The sequence below is a fragment of the Garra rufa genome, chromosome 9, assembly GCF_049309525.1.
Source record: "Garra rufa chromosome 9, GarRuf1.0, whole genome shotgun sequence".
Classification (NCBI taxonomy): domain Eukaryota; kingdom Metazoa; phylum Chordata; class Actinopteri; order Cypriniformes; family Cyprinidae; genus Garra; species Garra rufa.
In genome coordinates, this window is record NC_133369.1 from 46,263,013 (window position 1) to 46,281,100 (window position 18,088).

The 18,088-nt window shown below is 33.7% G+C and overlaps 1 protein-coding gene across 2 annotated transcripts in view; it reads left to right on the forward strand.

The window, feature by feature from the left end:
* Positions 1–18,088, forward strand: part of LOC141342229 (WD repeat-containing protein 26-like) — a 37,837-nt gene that overhangs the window by 2,343 nt on the left and 17,406 nt on the right. For both annotated transcript variants that reach the window (XM_073846633.1, XM_073846632.1), the window contains exons 2-6: positions 1,925–2,024; positions 6,473–6,529; positions 6,609–6,745; positions 10,069–10,166; positions 14,061–14,217. In XM_073846633.1, coding sequence (XP_073702734.1) covers positions 1,925–2,024; positions 6,473–6,529; positions 6,609–6,745; positions 10,069–10,166; positions 14,061–14,217 — 549 coding nt within the window. The remainder of the gene's footprint in view (positions 1–1,924; positions 2,025–6,472; positions 6,530–6,608; positions 6,746–10,068; positions 10,167–14,060; positions 14,218–18,088) is intronic.

The window sequence follows — 18,088 nt, forward strand, 5'->3', positions numbered from 1 at the left end:
GGGTGTTTTTGTGCTTTCGTGATGGTGTCAGTAGTGTTTTTGTACCATGTTAGTGATGTTATTATTATTTAATAATGTCAGTCATGTTATTGTACTTTGGTGGTGTCAGTGGTGTTTTTGTGCTTTCATGTTCGTGTTATTGCTATTTTGTAACGTCAGTGGATTTTTAGATTTCGGTGGTGATTTTGTTCTTTCAAGATTGTGTCAGTAGAGTTTTTGTTTTCATGATGGTGTCAGTAGTGTTTTTGTACCATGTCACTGGTGTTACTGTTTTTTAATAACAGTGTCAGTGGTGTTATTGTACTTTGATGGTGGTGTCAGTAGTGTTTTTGTAAAATGGTACTTTTTCTGTTTTGATTTATTTGTCAGTGGAGTTTTTATGTCGTAATGGTGTCAGTAGTGTTTTTGTAACATGTCAGTGGTGTTATTGTTTAATAACAGTGTCAGTGGTATTTTTGTGCTGTCAGTTGTGTTTTGTAATATGGTAGTATGTTTTTTTTGATCGGTTTTGTTTGGTGTTTTTGTTGATTTTTGTGGCTGTTGTTTTTATAACAGTGGCAGCGGTGTTTTTGTGCTTTTGCGATTGTGTCAGTGGAGTTTTTGTTGTCATCATTTTGTTGTTCATCAGCACCATTGTACCATGTCAGTTGTGTTACTAATACTTTTTTAAATAATTGTGTCAGTGGTTTTATTGTACCTTTGTACTTTCATGGTGGTGTTTTTGTGCTTTTATGATTGTGTTATTACTATTTAGTAACATGTCAGTGGATTTTTTCTTAGATTTCAGTGGTGATTTTGTGTTTTCATGATGTTGCCAGTAGTGTTCTTACATCATGTCAGTGCTGTTATTGTTTTCACAACAGTGTCAGTGCTGTTTTTGTGTTTAGTGATGGTGATTTAAATTTCTGTGCTTCATGTTGAGGTCCATAGTGTTTTTGTACCATGTTAGTGGTGCTATTGTTTTGTAATAACAATGTCAGTAGAATTTTTGTGCTTAGTTTTGTAACATGTTAGTATTTTTATTGGTTTTCATTGGTGTTTTTGTGTATGTCAGTAGTGTTTTATATTTCAGTGGTGCTTTTATGACATTGTCAGTGCAGTGGTATTTTTTTCATAGTTTTTATTGTGTTTTCATGAAGATGTCAGTAGTTTTTTGTGACGTCAGTGGTGTTATTGTTTTCATAATGGTGTCAGTGGTATTTTGTGACATGTTGTGGATTTTATTTGTTTGTTTGTTTTGAGTGGTGCTTTAATGGTATTGCCAGTAGTTGTTTTGTGTTTGGGAGTTTTCTGCTTCAATATTAGTGTAATAATAGTTACCTTTCGGCTTTTTGAGTGGTATTTTTGTATTTTCATGCTATTGTTGCTCTAAACTGCCAGACACTCTATAATAATATAATATTGCTTCGGCAAATACAGTATAATCTAATGTTGCTATAGAACTCAAAGAGGCACTAAACCAAGTACACAAGTCCCTGTAAGACCTTCAACAAAAACGAATAAAAACTTTTTTTTAATAAAATCTGAATTTGAAAGTTGCACAAGCACCTATATGTGTATATATGCATATCTAATGTATTAGTTTACTAGTTTGTTATTGTTGTCAAGGTAAGAGCAAATGCTTTTATTGCAGTATGTCTTCTCTTTTGGAGTAGAAAAGTAGGTGAATTGGTGCTCCGCACAGTTTGTAGTGAGTTGAGTAGGAGTAGTGACACATTCAGGAGTTTATATGTTAATTATTGTGTTCATGAATCAAACACTGACTTGTTGTTGCTAGGAGATTAGAACCGTGTGTGTGTGTGTGTGTGTCTATGCAGGAGTGAAACATTCTGAATCAAATCTCTAATCCTGACACTATCATGTGAAAGGAGTATGAGTCCACTTCACAATAATCATTAACATATTTCTTTTCGTCATATTTCAGTCAAACTGTGGACCTGTTGATGCAGGAATCAGGCTGTAGACTTGAGCATCCAGCTGCTACCAAGTTCAGGAATCATGTGATGGAGGGAGAGTGGGAAAAGGTGAGTCTTCATGTAGCCAGTCAAAGAAAAAACAATGCTTGTGGCGTGCAGATGAGAGACAACTGGAATGTTTTGTTTACTCCCGACACAATGAAAGGAATTTTTAAAGCACTGTATGCAACCATGGAACAGTGATGGCCTCAGATTTTAGTACTGTGTTACTGAGTGATTGAGATATGTGTCCCAAAGCACTTACATGGAACTAAATTAGTTTAAAGAATGGCATGGTATTACTCTGATGCATATCTGAATAAGCATAATAGCCTTGTCATGATGATAACAACCTTTATTCGTCTTGCTTTCTGTCTGATGTGTACGTGAATCATCCATCTGTTTAATCACTGAATCTCTAGTACACAAGTTGTCTCTTGTCATTAAAACATTAGAGCTTTTTATAGTATGCATGCTGTAGTCAGACATGATGCACAATTTCTTCTAATTTAACAACAGGTTTTAGAGGCCAGTGAATAAGAACAGTCTATTAAAGCAATAGTTCTCCCAAAAATGACAATTTGCTGAAAATGTACTCACCCTCACAGGGCTCCACAGTGCAACTGAAAACTACTGCGTGTGACAAAATATTATAATAATACCCAATCAGCATATTTGTGTATGTGCTGAGGGAAGCTTCTATGGGGAAGGTTTCCATGTGTTTTTGCAACATTATGCATCACAGACATATCTCATGAATCCCTTCATAAATAAAGTGTAGAGAGAGGGTAAATAAGAAATTATTCATTGTACAGTGTTGAGAGCTTCATTGATGTAATGGAACTTTGAACATCTGATAAAAACATCACAACAATTCACAAGCAATCCACACCACTCCAATCCATCAATTGACAACTGAAAGAACCAATGATCATTAGAGTATTTGAACTTTTTAAACCGTTGCTTCTGCTTAAAATATGACTCCATAATAACTCTTCCTTTAGTGAAAAAGTCATCTAGTCTGAATTAGGAGAGAAATATGCACAGATCAAGCGCAATTTACAAGCCAAAGCAGTTATAAACAAATATGTAGGTGGATTTTGATATGAGAAGACAACAGGAGACTTTCCCCTTTTTTTTCTTTTTTTTTTTTTTTTACACAAGACTTAGTGTTATTCTAGCCTGGGTTTCCCCATGCTGCCTTAAGCAGCCTGGAAACCATTGACCAAATTTTCACCTCAGATAGGGAACCAATCACAGAACGGCGAGGGAGCTGCAAGACGAAGACGCCTTCTATGCGACTCACCGAAGCAGTTTGTTTATAACTATGGATCCATCATGGCAGCAGACGCAAAGTTATCTTTCGATTCAGCCTTAAGCCTCGTTCAGACTGTCAGCCCAAATCCGATTTTGTCCATATCTGGATGGAATCGGATTTGAATAACTGACTGTCCACACAGTCATAACGCAACTGTTCAAATCCGATTTGTGTGTCCATAAGCGCTCTTTCGATTTACGGAATGTGCGTTGGTTTCTATGGCAATGCCGTTGCGTTATTATCAAAGACTAAGGACTTTGGTTATTATGTCAACGCTAAAAACAACAATAACAGCAATACAGTTTGCAATATAGATGCTGGCTTGCGCTAGGATTATATTTCGTCTTCTAAAGCAGCAGCAGAAACGCAGGAAGCTGGAATAGGCATTTTTATTCTGTGTTGCCGTCTCCGCTGGTTTCAAACTCAAAGAGGTGCGTATACTAGCTGTATATCGTCTTTTCCCGCAGTTCGCAACAACACAAGCTTGTTTCTGCAAAGACGTTTGTTATGTTTTCCACAAAAACATCTGACGGTTTTTACGTTTTACGTGGCATGAAAACGTGAAAAAGCAGAAATCCAATTTGAATAGGATTCCAAACCACACACGAATGTAGCTCAAAACGAATTTGTCCAAATAGGATTTCATGTAGTTTGCTGCTGTTCAGACTACCTAAATATGATCGGATTTCAATCGGATTTGCATACAAATCGGATTTGGGCTGACAGTGTGAACGAGGCTTTTGTGTTCTAAGTAGTTTAGAACGCAAGTTTATTTTGAAAAAAGAGCAACTTTTGGCGTTCGCTCTACATACGTCATCCGGTATAATTGAAACGATTAGCTATGAGCTACGCACAGGTGCATTTGATAGACATTCATAAACCACGCCTCAAATACGAGAAAATGAACATGTGGTTCCCAGACCACGAATCCTGACGTTGTCATGACGTGGTTTGGTGTTAGCCAGGCTAGTGTTATTCTGAATTATAGACTCTATTTTGGCCATTTTTGGGACTGTTTAAACCAAGGGGTGGTTTGAAGTTAAAAACGTTTTTATGATGGATTTGTTTATGACAAACACAAACATTTTGCTTCACGAGATGTTAAAAGGATAGTTCACACTAAAATGAAAATATAATGTTTATCTGCTTTCCCCCAGGGCATCCAAGATGAGGGTGACTTTGTTTCTTCAGTAGAACACAAACGAAGATTTTTAACTCAAACCTTTGCAGTCTGTCAGTCATATAATGACAGTCAGTGGTTACCAATTCTTTAAGAGTAAAAAAACATACACAGACAAAACCAAATTAAACCCTGCGGCTCGTGACGATACATTGAGGTGTTAAGACTCAAAACAATTGGTCTGTGCAAGAAACTGAACAGTATTTATATCATTATATGCCTCTGATCCACCGCAACGTTCTTCTCTCCTGTACGGAAGCGATCTGTCGCTCATTGTTTACACAGTGCATTTTAGCCTCTAAACATGGTAATTACTTGTGCTTATCCTGATTCTGGCAATCGATTAAAAACTAAAACATTACTTTTCCTTGTGTGAACTCATCTAAGAGTGTTGACTTTTCACAGACTACATTGCCGGCTGATGTGAGCGCGTTCTATATAGCTGAACGCTGCAGTGGATCAGAGGTAAATAATATAAATACTGTTTCGTTTCTTACACAGACCAATCATTTTGTGTCTTAACACCTCAATGTATCGTCACGAGCCACAGGGTTTAATTTGGTTTTGTCTCTGTATGTTTTTTTTTTTTTAACTCTTAAAGATTTGGTGCCCTTTGACTGTCATTATATGACTGTTTGTGTTCTACTGAAGAAACAAAGTCACCTACATCTTGGATGCCCTGGGGGAAAGCAGATAAACATTACATTTTCATTTTTGGGTGAACTATCCCTTTAACTGATGGACTGGAGTGGTGTGGATTACTTTTGGATTATTGTGATGTTTTTATCATCTGTTTGGACTCTCATTCTGACGGCACCCATTCACTGCAGAGGGTCCTTTGGTGAGCAAGTGATGCTACATTTGTCCAAATCTGATGAAGAAACAAGCACATCTTACACCGTGTCCCAACTACACGCAAGATCTTGAAAATAATTGTAAGCAAACATATACGTTAAAACTGCCAACCAACAAGTGTTTCCCATGACAAAGATGGTATGTAGTATTTTGGGGAGACACTGCAGGCAAAACACTGTTTTGAGATTTTCAGACTAGTGGTATGAAAACACCCAAAAGGCACTGCTAAGTCTTTCTTTTATAGCATTTTATCTATTTGTGTCAGTAGATTTCAATTACAATACTCATTTTTAAAGGCCGTTTTCATAAAATGAGTTTTTTCTCCTACACTGAGCCATAAATCTCCACTTCAGTAGCACTTACACACACCAAACTTTACAATTTTATTCTTGTCTATATCCTGAAGTTTTTTACAGAAGGATTTGTTCATATACAATTAGCTTGATTTTATACAACATTTTATTCCCCACAAAACTGTAAACAAAATATATATCTTCTCCCTGTTCTAATTCTCTGAATTATGAAGTGACAAAATGAGATACTCAAATATTGAGAGACTCCTCTGTAAAAACATTTGACTAATATGTAAAAAAAAAAAAAAATTAAACAAGAATTTTGAAACTGACTTCATCCAGTGTTTAGGTTTTTATACTAGAAATGTATGCAAATTAGCGCATATTTCATTAAATAATGTCTCATTTGCATATTAAAACCTAACATTTGAGAAAACTTGTAATACAAAAAATGTTTGCAATTATCAATGTAATCAATCAACTGGGTAAGTAAGGTGTTAACTATTAGTTAATTTTTTTTACCCTATTCACCAGCAGTGTCTCGCCTTGTTAAAAGGTTTAATATTTCTGAATTAGTTGGGAGTGCAGTGCGCTTTGCCATAAATTGCTTGTCTCTGGAATCTTGTTGCGTCGTGTGTAGTTAGATTTGTCTGAGAGTGAGTACATATTCAACAATTTAAAATGTTTGGGTTAAATATCTGATTAAAACAGTAGAATCTACTATCTAGTAGGATTACACCTTATGGGTGTTTCTAAACTTTGCCCTTTTGTGTATGTAAAGATCATAATGGTCAAAAGAAGCCAGACAAACAACAGATAAGGGCTTGTCAACTTGTGAAAACTCAGTTAATCTGTCTGTGGTTTCTAACAGGCTGAGAGTGACCTCAACGAGCTGAAAGCACTGATGCATTCACCCAGCGCCGTGGTGGTAAGAGTCCAAAGTCTTCTCAACATCTCCCCCATTCATTTTATGAACGGCCTGATTGATTTTCTCCTGTGTTGTTCAGCGGATGAAGTTCCTGCTCCTGCAGCAGAAGTATCTGGAGTATCTGGAGGATGGGAAGGTTCTAGAAGCACTGCAGGTGCTCCGAGCCGAACTCACGCCCCTGAAGTACAACACTGAACGCATCCACGTCCTCAGCGGGTATCACACCTCACTCCTATTTTGGTTGCATTAGGACAACAATGTCACTTCCTGTTTTTTTTTTTCTTTCTTTTAATGACATATTCATAGTGTTCTATAATAAGAAAGCAACTCTGACCTCTAAAATAAATTCTGCATGCTGACACAACATTTTATGCTTTTATGAAGCCTCCAATATAAAATAAAATATGTGACCCTGGACCACAAAACCAGTCATAAGGTTAATTTTGACAAAAAAAAAAAGATTTATACATCATATGAAAGCTCAATAAATAAGCTTTCTATTGATGTATGGTTTGTTAGGATAGGACAATATTTGGCTGAGATACATCTATTTGAAATCAGAAATCTGAGGATGCAAAAAAATCAAAAAGACTGAGAAAATCACCTTTAAAGTTGTCCAAATTAAGTTCTTAACAATGCATATTACAAATCAAAAATTACATTTTGATATGTTTACAGTAGGAATTTTACAAAAAATCTTCATGGAACATGAACTTTACTTAATTTCTTAATGATTTTTGGCATAAAAGAAAAATCTAAAATTTTGACCCATACAATGTATTTTTGGCTATTGCTACAAATATACCCCAGCGACTTAAGACTGGTTTTGTGGTCCAGGGTCACATATTGGTAAAAAAAAATAGTTTTTTTTTTTTTTTTTTGTTACAGTTTCTTTTTAAGGTGAGGTTGTTACAGTGTAATAAGTACTGAGTAATGTTCATTATCTGTGTAGTTTCTATATGGTTAAGACTAGGGTTTGGTTTCGGGTTAGTTTCTTGTAATTATGCATCATTTTCTGTCATTACTATAATAAGTAACATAACTATCATGTAACATAACTACATCATCAAAATCAAGTTAGTATTTTATGTTGCTTGCCAAAAGCATAATTTTATATGAAAAATGTAAAACACAAGTTTCAACATCCAAAATCAAATCAAAACCCAAGTTGCCCTGTGTTTGTAAAATCAAGTTGCACCCTACTTTTGTTCTGTTTCTTTTGGAAGTATGTCATCTGTTGCAAAAGGTGATGTCATGTTGACTTTAAAGGCACAGCAGCAAAAAATGACCCATTTATTTTTAAGAGTCAAGCAGACTGGAAGACGAAATCATTTAAACTGATTTTAGACCTCAGTGCAGGGTTATTATCGTTAACAAAAAGTTAAAACCATATGAAAACATTTTTATTTGAAACTGTAACTAAAATAAGATAAAGTATTAAAGTACTTGTAAACTTATTTTATTTCTAGGTAGTTGTCAAAGCAAACATTTCTCATTTTTGTTTACTTTAATTTGCGACTTACTAAAAATAACTAAAACTAAATGACTAAAAACTAAAACTTGTATAAACATATTAAAAAAAAAATACTTAAACTAAAATGAAATCTATGGAATCCTTTTTTCACCTGGGGATAAAAATATTACCTGGATTTTTATCTCACATTTCAGGGTTTTTTTCCTAATTGTGATTTTTTTTATCCAACGATTCTGACTTCTTTTCTCACAATTGTGAGATAAACTTATTATTGCAAGTTGTAAAGTCCATTTCTGAGGAAAAAAAGTCTCACAATTTTGACATTTCCTTGAAATTGTGAGTTTATATCATGCAATTCTGAGAAAAAACGTCAGAATTTAACAACTTTTTATTTTTTATTCAATGGTGAAAACAAGCTTCCATAGAAAACCAAATATATTTTAAGAAAATCTCATTTAAAACTTTAACAAAAACTGTAATAGTATATCAATTATACCAAAATGACACTTTCTAAGTGATAATAGTAAAGGGGTAAAATAATGATATGTGACCCTGGACAACAAAACCAGTCATAAGGGTCAGGTTTTTTTTACTGAAATTTATACATCATCTAAAAGCTGAATTAATAAGCTTTCCATTAAGTATATAGGACAATATTTGTCTGAGAATGAAAATATTATTACAAAAAAAGCTAAATATTGAGAAAATCGCCTTTAAAGTTGTCTAAATAAAGTTTGTCTCGCATCGCATGTCTTCCATGAGAAGAGAAAGGGCTGGTTACTGTATGATGACTGAAATCACCAAATGGCCTTAAACCATTAGTAAATAAACTAAACAATATTATGTTTAATAGATGCACCAATTGTATTTATTCTGACAGCGCTGCATGAGCTCCTCAGCCAGGGTTCAAAGTTCAAAGCTCGAGGGAAATCTGCGAATGAGAATCATTCATAAATCTGCTGCTGTCTGCAAAAAATAGCACTGAGGTCTTCTTGTGGGTTTCCACCAAAATAAAAGTCAACATTCATAAATGTTAGCATTGTAATTTTACTGTTGTTCTGTAAAATAAAATAAAAAAGTAAGACAAAGACGATAACAATCATTTCAACCGATCTATTAATACATTTATTATAACATTCTCATTTCCTCAGCAAGGCTGCATTTATTTGTACATTAAAACACATAAACTTATTATTTTTAAGTTAAATTGTGCTTTGTTGGTAAGCTATAATGTCTCCTAGAATGTTAAAAATGTTAAATATTTTTAAATAGTTTTTTTGTTATTTATTTTTTTCTTTGAGAAGCAAGACAAAAAAAGCTGTAAAAAGAAAATATTGGCTATTCAATTTATGCAATGGTGAAAAGAATTGGCAAAATGCATGGGAGAAAAACATGAAAAAAACCAAACCAGTGTGTAATTTTGTTCGGCTTCGGCCAAGAATTTTCATTTCGATGGATCCCTATTTAATATAGGCCTACATGCTGTTTAAACAAATGCCATAGTATGCAAATAGAAGGTTGAAGGGTGTTTTTAGAGTAAAATCTATTTTTGTTTCATGGTTTACTTCTTCTTTTTAGTCTGGTTTCGTTTCTCCATGTTGTAAACTCTTGGGGCAAGGCTTCTAAAGCGGGGTTTTTAGCCGCCACATTTATCAACGTACAATCATTTGTATGATGGGAATGGCGGAATCACACATGAACTCTGTCATAAGTTGATTTGTGTGTTTGGATCTGTGCTTATTTCTATGTTAGATTGATAAGTAAGGCTTATTGTATTTTTGACTATTGCTACAAATATACCAGTGCTACTTGTGGTCCTGGTTCACATCTAATTCATTTGATTTGTGGAATACTAGTCCAGATTCAGAATTCTTTTCTTTTTGTCATCTAATCTAATAAACACTTTCATTTATGCTCCAAAGAGGCAAGCAACTTTAATTAAAGTTTAATAGCTCTGTGGCTCCAGCCTTATTTTATCAGTTCATAGAGAGGATGAGATTTTAGATCCATTGTGCAGTTGAAAGCCTGTTGTTGATGATGCTGTCTGTTTGTGTTTCTGCTGTAGGTACCTGATGTGCAGTCATCCAGATGACCTGCGGGCTAAAGCTGAGTGGGAAGGAAAAGGGACGGCCTCCCGATCCAAACTCCTCGACAAGCTGCAGAGTGAGTTCACATATCAATCCTGTCCTCCTGTCCTTTGACTCCTGTAAATATGTGACCCTGGACCACAAAACCAGTCATAAGGGTCGATCTGAATCAGAAAGCTGAATAAATAAGCTTTCCATTGATGTATGGTTTGTTAGGATAGGACAAGATTTGGCTGAGATGCAACTATTTGGAAATCTGGAATCTGAGGGTGCACAAAAATCAAAATATGGTAGGGCTGTGCAATTAATCGTAATTTGTTTTCGATTTCGATTTCGGCTTCAAACGATCATAAAAATCCAGTAATCGAGATGAAAAATTTTTGCACCCCGTTATGCCCCCTTTCCAGTGGTGCAATGTCGCTCCTCCATAAAAGCCTAATTTCACATGCAAATCAGCAAAATCATGTGACGTGACTTTCATAAAACGGGACCTGCTTGATTTATTAATGTTTCTTTGATGTTGTGTTTTTAAAAGCGCAAATGCTCTCAGAGACGGAGCAGATCACGGACATGTAAAGTTATCTTTTAGCTCAAGGTGCGCCTAAACGGTCAAATACACACAAAAATATTTAAAAATGAGGCGCTTGGTGATTATTCATGAAAACCCTTGTCAGTTTTGTCTTAAATGATCATAAATGGTTGAGAATGAAAATACATGTGTAACAGTGTATTGGATCCGTGTGGCTCAATAAATGTTCCTTCTGCCGTCTCTGTGCGTAATATTAATAAAATGTAAAAATACAGGGAAAAATCACTCACTGCTCTTGAATGAATGACTTGTGTAGTTTTAATAAGAAACAAAGCATGATTAACTTACAGTGAAGATGCTGTTTTATTATATTTCTGTAGTAATGTTAAAAAAAAGCACATTTTTTGTGTGTATCTTTTTTTTCTGCTGTATTGCTGTCTTTGAATTGAACACTAATATAAAGTTTTGGACCCTGTCATAATCGTGTTGAATAATCGTGATTACAATATTGAACAAAACAATTGTGATTTTGATTTTTGCCGAAATTGAGCAGCCCTAAAATATGGAGAAAATCACATTTACAGTTGTCCAAATGAAGTTCTTAGCAATGCATATTACTAATCAAAAATTAAGTAGGAAATTTACAAAATATCTTTATGGAACATGATCTTTACCCATACAAAGTATTTTCAATTACAAATACACCTGTATTACTTAAGACTGGTTTTGTGGTCCAGGGTCACAAATGCTCGTGAGAGAATTTAAGGGAAATATTTATAAACGGTTAAAGCTGACTTTCATATAAATATTCACTGGTCAAGCTTAGACATTTTATTTATTAATGAATTATTATAACTTGGTTAGTACACAGCGGAAAGAACATAAGCATGATTACTAATAGGACTGAAATATCCGTGTAATTGTGCGTAAAAGAAAATTTATCAAACCAATTGCAAAACCTGTTGTTTGTGCTGTCGATGTCACTTCCTGGAGGATGATGTAATTCAGAAACTATTGTCCGTTAAAGGGATATTGTAAAAGACAGGATGAATGTAATACTGTGGACAGGAAAAACCTGCTCCCAGTCAAAAATGACAGACCTTTTAAAAATGACAAAATCTCTTATGCAGTAGTCAGTTTTTTTTTTTTATTAACTTGTTTTCTTTTAGTTAGAACATTTAATATTTGACAACTTAATCTGAGATTATACACCGATACAGATTATATGTGACCCTGGACCACAAAACCAGTCTTAAGTAGCGCGGGTCTATCTGCAGCAATAACCAAAATACATTGTATGGGTCAAAATTATTGATTTTTCTTTCATACCAAAAATCATTATAAATTAAAGATTATGTTCCATGAAGATATTTTGTAAATTTCCTACCATAAATATATAAAATCCTAATTTTTGATTAGTAATATGCATTACTGTGAACTTCATTTGGACAACTTTAAAGGTGATTGTTTCTGCAGCCTCAGATTCCAGATATTCAAATAGTTGTATCTTGACCAAATTATCCTATCCTAACATGCCATACATCAATGGAAAGCTTATTTACTGTATTTATTTGCATGAATGTATAAACTAAAAACAATTGACTCTTATGACTAGGGATATCCAGGGTCACAAATGTTTAGTGGGAAAAAAAGCAATATTTGTATATTATTTTGCTAATATTGACACAAAAATGAGCTCAGATCAACAAGGCCTATGATCAGTCAGTTACAAAAAGAAATGCAAAACGTGTTAATTAAAAGAAAACTTGATAAGTACTCTGAATTCAATATTTGGTAACACAATAGCGTTTTAAGAGTTTTTTTGCAGGCTGATTTTTGAGTGGGAACACAGCAAGTGCAACAAAATAGTGTCATTAAAAAGTACAAAACATATTTTGTGAACAAATGCAATAGGTTTATCCAATTTGATAACATTTGCTAGCATTTTCTGGAAAAAGAAAATCATCTCTGGGTCAAAATTATTGGAACACAATGTCCATGAAACAGTTCAATTAATAATAAAAATAAGAGAAAATTAACGATGATGAAAGTATTACACTACCAGTCAAAAGACTTTTAATGCTGTTTAAAGAAGTCTCTTCTGCTTACCAAGACTTTATTTATTTGGTCCAAAATACAGCAAAAGCATTAATATTGAAATATTTTTACTATTTAAAATAACTGCTTTCTATTTGAACATATTTTCAAATGTAATTTATTTCTGTGATCAAAGCTGAATTTTCAGTATCATTACTCAAGTCTTCAGTGTCACATGATCCTTCAGAAATCTTTCTAATATGCTTATTTGCTATTCAAGAAACATTTATTATTATTATTAATAATAATAATAGTAATACTTTCATTTAGCAAGGATGCTTTAAATTGATCAAAAGTGATAGATACATTTATAATGTTACAAAAGATTTATATTTCAGATAAATGCTGTTCTTCTGAACTTTCTAGTCATTAAAGAAACCTGAAAAAAATCTACTCAGCTGTTTTTAACATAATAATAAATGTTTTTTGAACATGAATGTTTTTTTTTATTTCTGAAGGGATCATGTGACTGGAGTCACAGGAATAAATTAGATTTTAAAATATATTCCAATAGAAAATGGTTGTTTTAAATAGTAAATATATCAAAATTGTACTGTTTTTACTGTCTTCTTTAAAAACACATTAAAAAACACTTTTGTCTGGTAGTATGTATCTAAATAAATTTCTAGTTTTTCAGTTTTGATATTATAACACCATGATAAAAATGTCAACGATTGCTTATTTGTTTAATTAATTTTAATTAAATAATTTGAAATTCACTCCACTGTTCATTTAATTGCGATAAGAAGACTAAAATTATTTCTATATTTTTAATATAATTAATTACATTTAAGTGATAAGGTATAAGGCTGTGCTATATTATTGTGACTATAATAATATATAAAAGTTGATAGACATGCAGTTTTAAAAAAAAAAAGTGTTTATTTAGAAAATTCGTTAAGCTGCATCCTTGATAAAACAACTTATTCGCTCAAAAAAAAAAAACAATGCTTATTAATTGCCATGAATGTGTACTACACAGAAATAGTTCTCTATCTGAGAATTATTATTTCTTATTTGTGTAAACATTATTATTCACTTTTTTCCATTAATTCTGTTCACTCTTCCTCTCTTCATCCCCTCTTTTGTTTTCTTTTGTACAGTTTCATGTAATTCTTTTTTTCAGCTAGGGTTCGGGTCAGTTCTATTTCAGTTCAGCCAATTCAGGAGATGAAATGAATTCGGGTGGTAACCTAAAGAGCGTGACAGATCGGCGTAGTCTCGAGTGCAAGATGTGAATTTCACTTGATGTCCTGTGTTGGCTGAATTCAGATGAAACTGAGTCTAACCCTCCGCGACCTCTCTGCTCCATCTCTGTGTGTGTCTCTCATTTTTCTCATACAGCGTATCTGCCCCCGTCTGTGATGCTGCCGCCTCGTCGTCTGCAGACGCTGTTGCGTCAAGCAGTAGAACTGCAGAGAGACCGCTGTCTCTATCATAACACCAAACTGGACAGCGGACTGGACAACGTGTCTCTGCTCATAGACCATGTGTGCAGCAGGTACCGATTTATATTGTCAGTTTTTATGCAGATGAAACATGAGCTCTGTTCCAAACTCGAGTTGTTTTGCTGTCTGGTATTTAACACATTCACATATTAAATAAGAGTTTTCCTTCAACAAACTTCTAATTTGCTGCTTAATAAAGGAGTAGTTCACTTTCTAGAACAAAACTTTACGTCGTAAAGAAACATTTCAGGATTTCTCTCCATATAGTGGACTTCTATGGTGCCCACGAGCTTAAACTTGCAAGATGCAGTTTAAAGGAGTAATATAGATATACAGATAATGTACTCACCCCCTTGTCATCCAAGATGTTCATGTCTTACTTCAGTCGATAAGAAATTATGTTTTTGAGGAAAACATTTCAGGATTTCTCTCCATATAATGGACTTCTATGGTGCCCCCGATTTTGAACTTCCGAAATGCAGCTTCGAAGGGCTCTAAACGATCCCAGCCGAGGAAAAAAGGGTCTTATCTAGCAAAACGATGGGTTATTTTCTTTAAAGAATTACAATTGATATACTTTCTAACTTCAAATGCTCGTTGTGTCTAGCTCGGCAAGACGAGCATCTGAGATTAATGGTTTGGCAACTAGCTTAAATGTTTTATTTGAAGTTGATTTTTACCTATTTCAAGAAACAGAAGTGTTGTAATGATTCCAGTTTTAGTTAACTATAATAACCCTGACTCATGCTGTACCATGTAGGATAGTGAACATTAACCCCCTGCTCAACACAAATGCTTCTAATTAAACAAGCTCGATTTTATGTGTTTCAAAACGGCATAAAGTATATTTAAAATAAATTTTTTCCCCAAAATGTCCAGCGTGGTGCACTCAGAAATCACTCTGTGTTTGAAACATCAACAACAAGGCATCTTATAAGTCTGCATTTTTTGGACTGTGGTACATAAACAATTTGTCAAAATGAGTTGGAATGCACTACAGGCAGAAGAAGTCAGTTTTAGTTGAATTTGAGGAGTTCATTAAGCCCTTCTAGTGATCCCAGTGCTCCAAACAGTAATTAAACATCTAAAATGATCTTTATTTGTACATTTTCTGAGAAGATTACCTTCTTCTCTGCTCACTTCTGGACAGTTGCTGCTGCTTCAAACCATAAGTTGTAGGTCTGTTGTTGAAGTTTCAATGACATGAATCCAAACCAGTGAAATGTGATTTTCAAACCCATGTTAATGAAGCCAAAACGATAACGATGACTGACATTTGTCAAGCGAGTGCATAAGATGTGCCTCTTTGAGCGTACATTATTGCAAAATAATGTCAAAATTTACCCAAACATAATATGTTATGTCTTACATGAATGTTTAGTTCATTTTTGGGTAACAATCTGATGTGTAACTTGTCTCAATGTCAATCAAACATTAAAAGAAAAGACGTAATCACTCACTGATGTTGATCAAACTACTGTTTATTTGCATCTTTGTTCTTATTTTTAATCAACATAAATAAAAAATTGCTATACTGTGATTAATAGTATAGTAATTATTATTAAGAAAAGAATTGGAGGGATATGTTTGTTGATTTTGCTTTGGAATCTTCTGAAAATTTTTAACTAAATGCTGCAGCTCTGATTTTTAATTTTTTTTTTTTGTCTGTCTTATTCCAACAAGTCACATATCATTTTGAATGCATTTTAATTGAGAATGTGAAAATAATATGACATGATAATATGATATGACAGCTGTGCTCATTTACACTCTGTGTCAGTTCGGTGTCTCGAAACAGCTCAGTTTACAGTAAATGCTGGGTTTTCAACTCTAAAAAAGGGGTTGCGTTTAACAAGATTTTTAATGAGAAGCATTTAGAGCCAGTTGCCAACAAAAGAGAAACTTTAAAGGGATTGTTCACCCAAAAAGGAAAGTTCTGTCATTAATTGCATTTCATCTTCGGATCACAAATGAAGATATTTTTAATGAAATCCAAGAGCCTCCATAGACAGCAAAAGTCCTACCACATTCAAGGCCTAGAAAGGTGCCAAGAACATCGATAAAACAGTCCTTGTGACATCAGTGGTTCAAGTCTATTTTTATGAAGCTACAGTTATATAACTAAAATAATGCGTCGTGGTACTTTTGATAATGGTGGAAGATGGTAACTCGGATGAGAAGAATTGCTGAATAAAGTCATTATTTTATTTAGTTAGGGGTCAGTCACACTACTTTGTTCCACTGACTTCCTTTCGTACAAATGTGAATGTGGCACAGCAGAAACTCATGTAAAGTAGTTTCTCTGTGATCCAAAGTTCAAGTTGTGTGAACTCTGACCTGTGAATTTGTATTACGTGAAACTGTCTGACCAACAGAAGATCAATATGTCACAGCATGACCTTATAGCAAAATTAAAAGATCATAAGTTTAAAAATGTAGAACTGCAGGACTTGGATTATTATTGGGTATTTCATTTAAATTTGAAATAAAATGTAATAAAAGTCGCTGCAGAGCATATCACTAATAATTTTGCATTCTAAGACTAGTGGTAGCGCAGCTTTACTGAAAGAGGTTTAAGATGGTTTTTGTAAAGAGTATACCCAAAGTTTTTCCCAAAATGTTCAGTGCTAAAAGGATGATTTAGTCTAAAAGTCTTCAGAGTAGTCATATTCAGCTTTTTATTATTATGTTCTATGCAGATGTACTCCTAAAACAGAATAAGCTTAAATCAATATAGAAGGATTCAAATTTGTGTATTTTTTTATATCGCAATATATATTGAAGACGAACTAAATATTGCAATGTTAGTTTCGTCCAATATAGTGCAGCCTCAATGCACAAATTCTTGCTTGACTTGCTGAATTATCAATATAAACATGGTTATTTTGTCTTTGTTGAAGATAAACAGACAAGTCCAAACGTCAGATTTTTGCAGAAATACTGGATCTGTGCTGTGTAAATAGACCTGCCTCTATCATGTTGGCAATAACCACAAAACCACAGAAATCTGAAAATCACTCTGAATTTGTCTTTATTACTGTTTAATTGAATACTTGAAGTCATGTTTACTTCTCTAAGAAGGCTACATGCTATTCACTGCAAACAATGCTTTTCTTACTTGGATTTTTAGCTTTTTTTCCAGCAAAATATCTCTTCAATTCTTAAAACAAGAAGGATTTTCTAGACAAGTACAAAGTATTGTCTTGTTTTCAGAAAAAGCAGGTAAGCAAACATCTCATTAATATGTCTTATTTCAAACATTGGCAGAATATTTTGCATGCTTCAAGCAAAAACACTTAATTTTGACTTGTTTTTTTTCTGAAAACAAGACAATAATTTTTACTTGTCAAGAAAATCCTTCTTGATTTAAGAATGTTTAGATATTTTGACTGAAAACATCTAAGAAATCAAAGAAATGCATTTTTTGCACTGTTATTTTTATTTATTTTTTAATCTTACGTGAGCCTGGACCACAAAACTAGCCACACATTTTTTAAAATAGAGATTTATACACCTGCATACATTTAATAAATATTCTGAGGGTGCAAAAAAAACGAAATATTGAGAAAATCACCTTTAAAGTTGTCCAAATGAAGTTATTAGCAATGCACATTACTAATCAAAAACTAAGTTTTGATATATTTACGGTAGAACATTTACAAAATATCTTCATGGAACATGAACATTACTTAATATCCTAATAATTTTTGGCATGAAAGAAAAAAATATAATTTTGACCCATACAATGTATTGCTGGCTATTGCTACAAATATACCCGTGCTACTTACAAATAGTTTTGTGGTCCAGGGTCACATATTTAATATTGCTTTACATGGACTTTAACTTTTAATACCAATATTTCTGTGAAATTTCACTGGTACTAAAACAGCTCAGCTCACTTTGTGTTGGAACAGAGCAATGGTC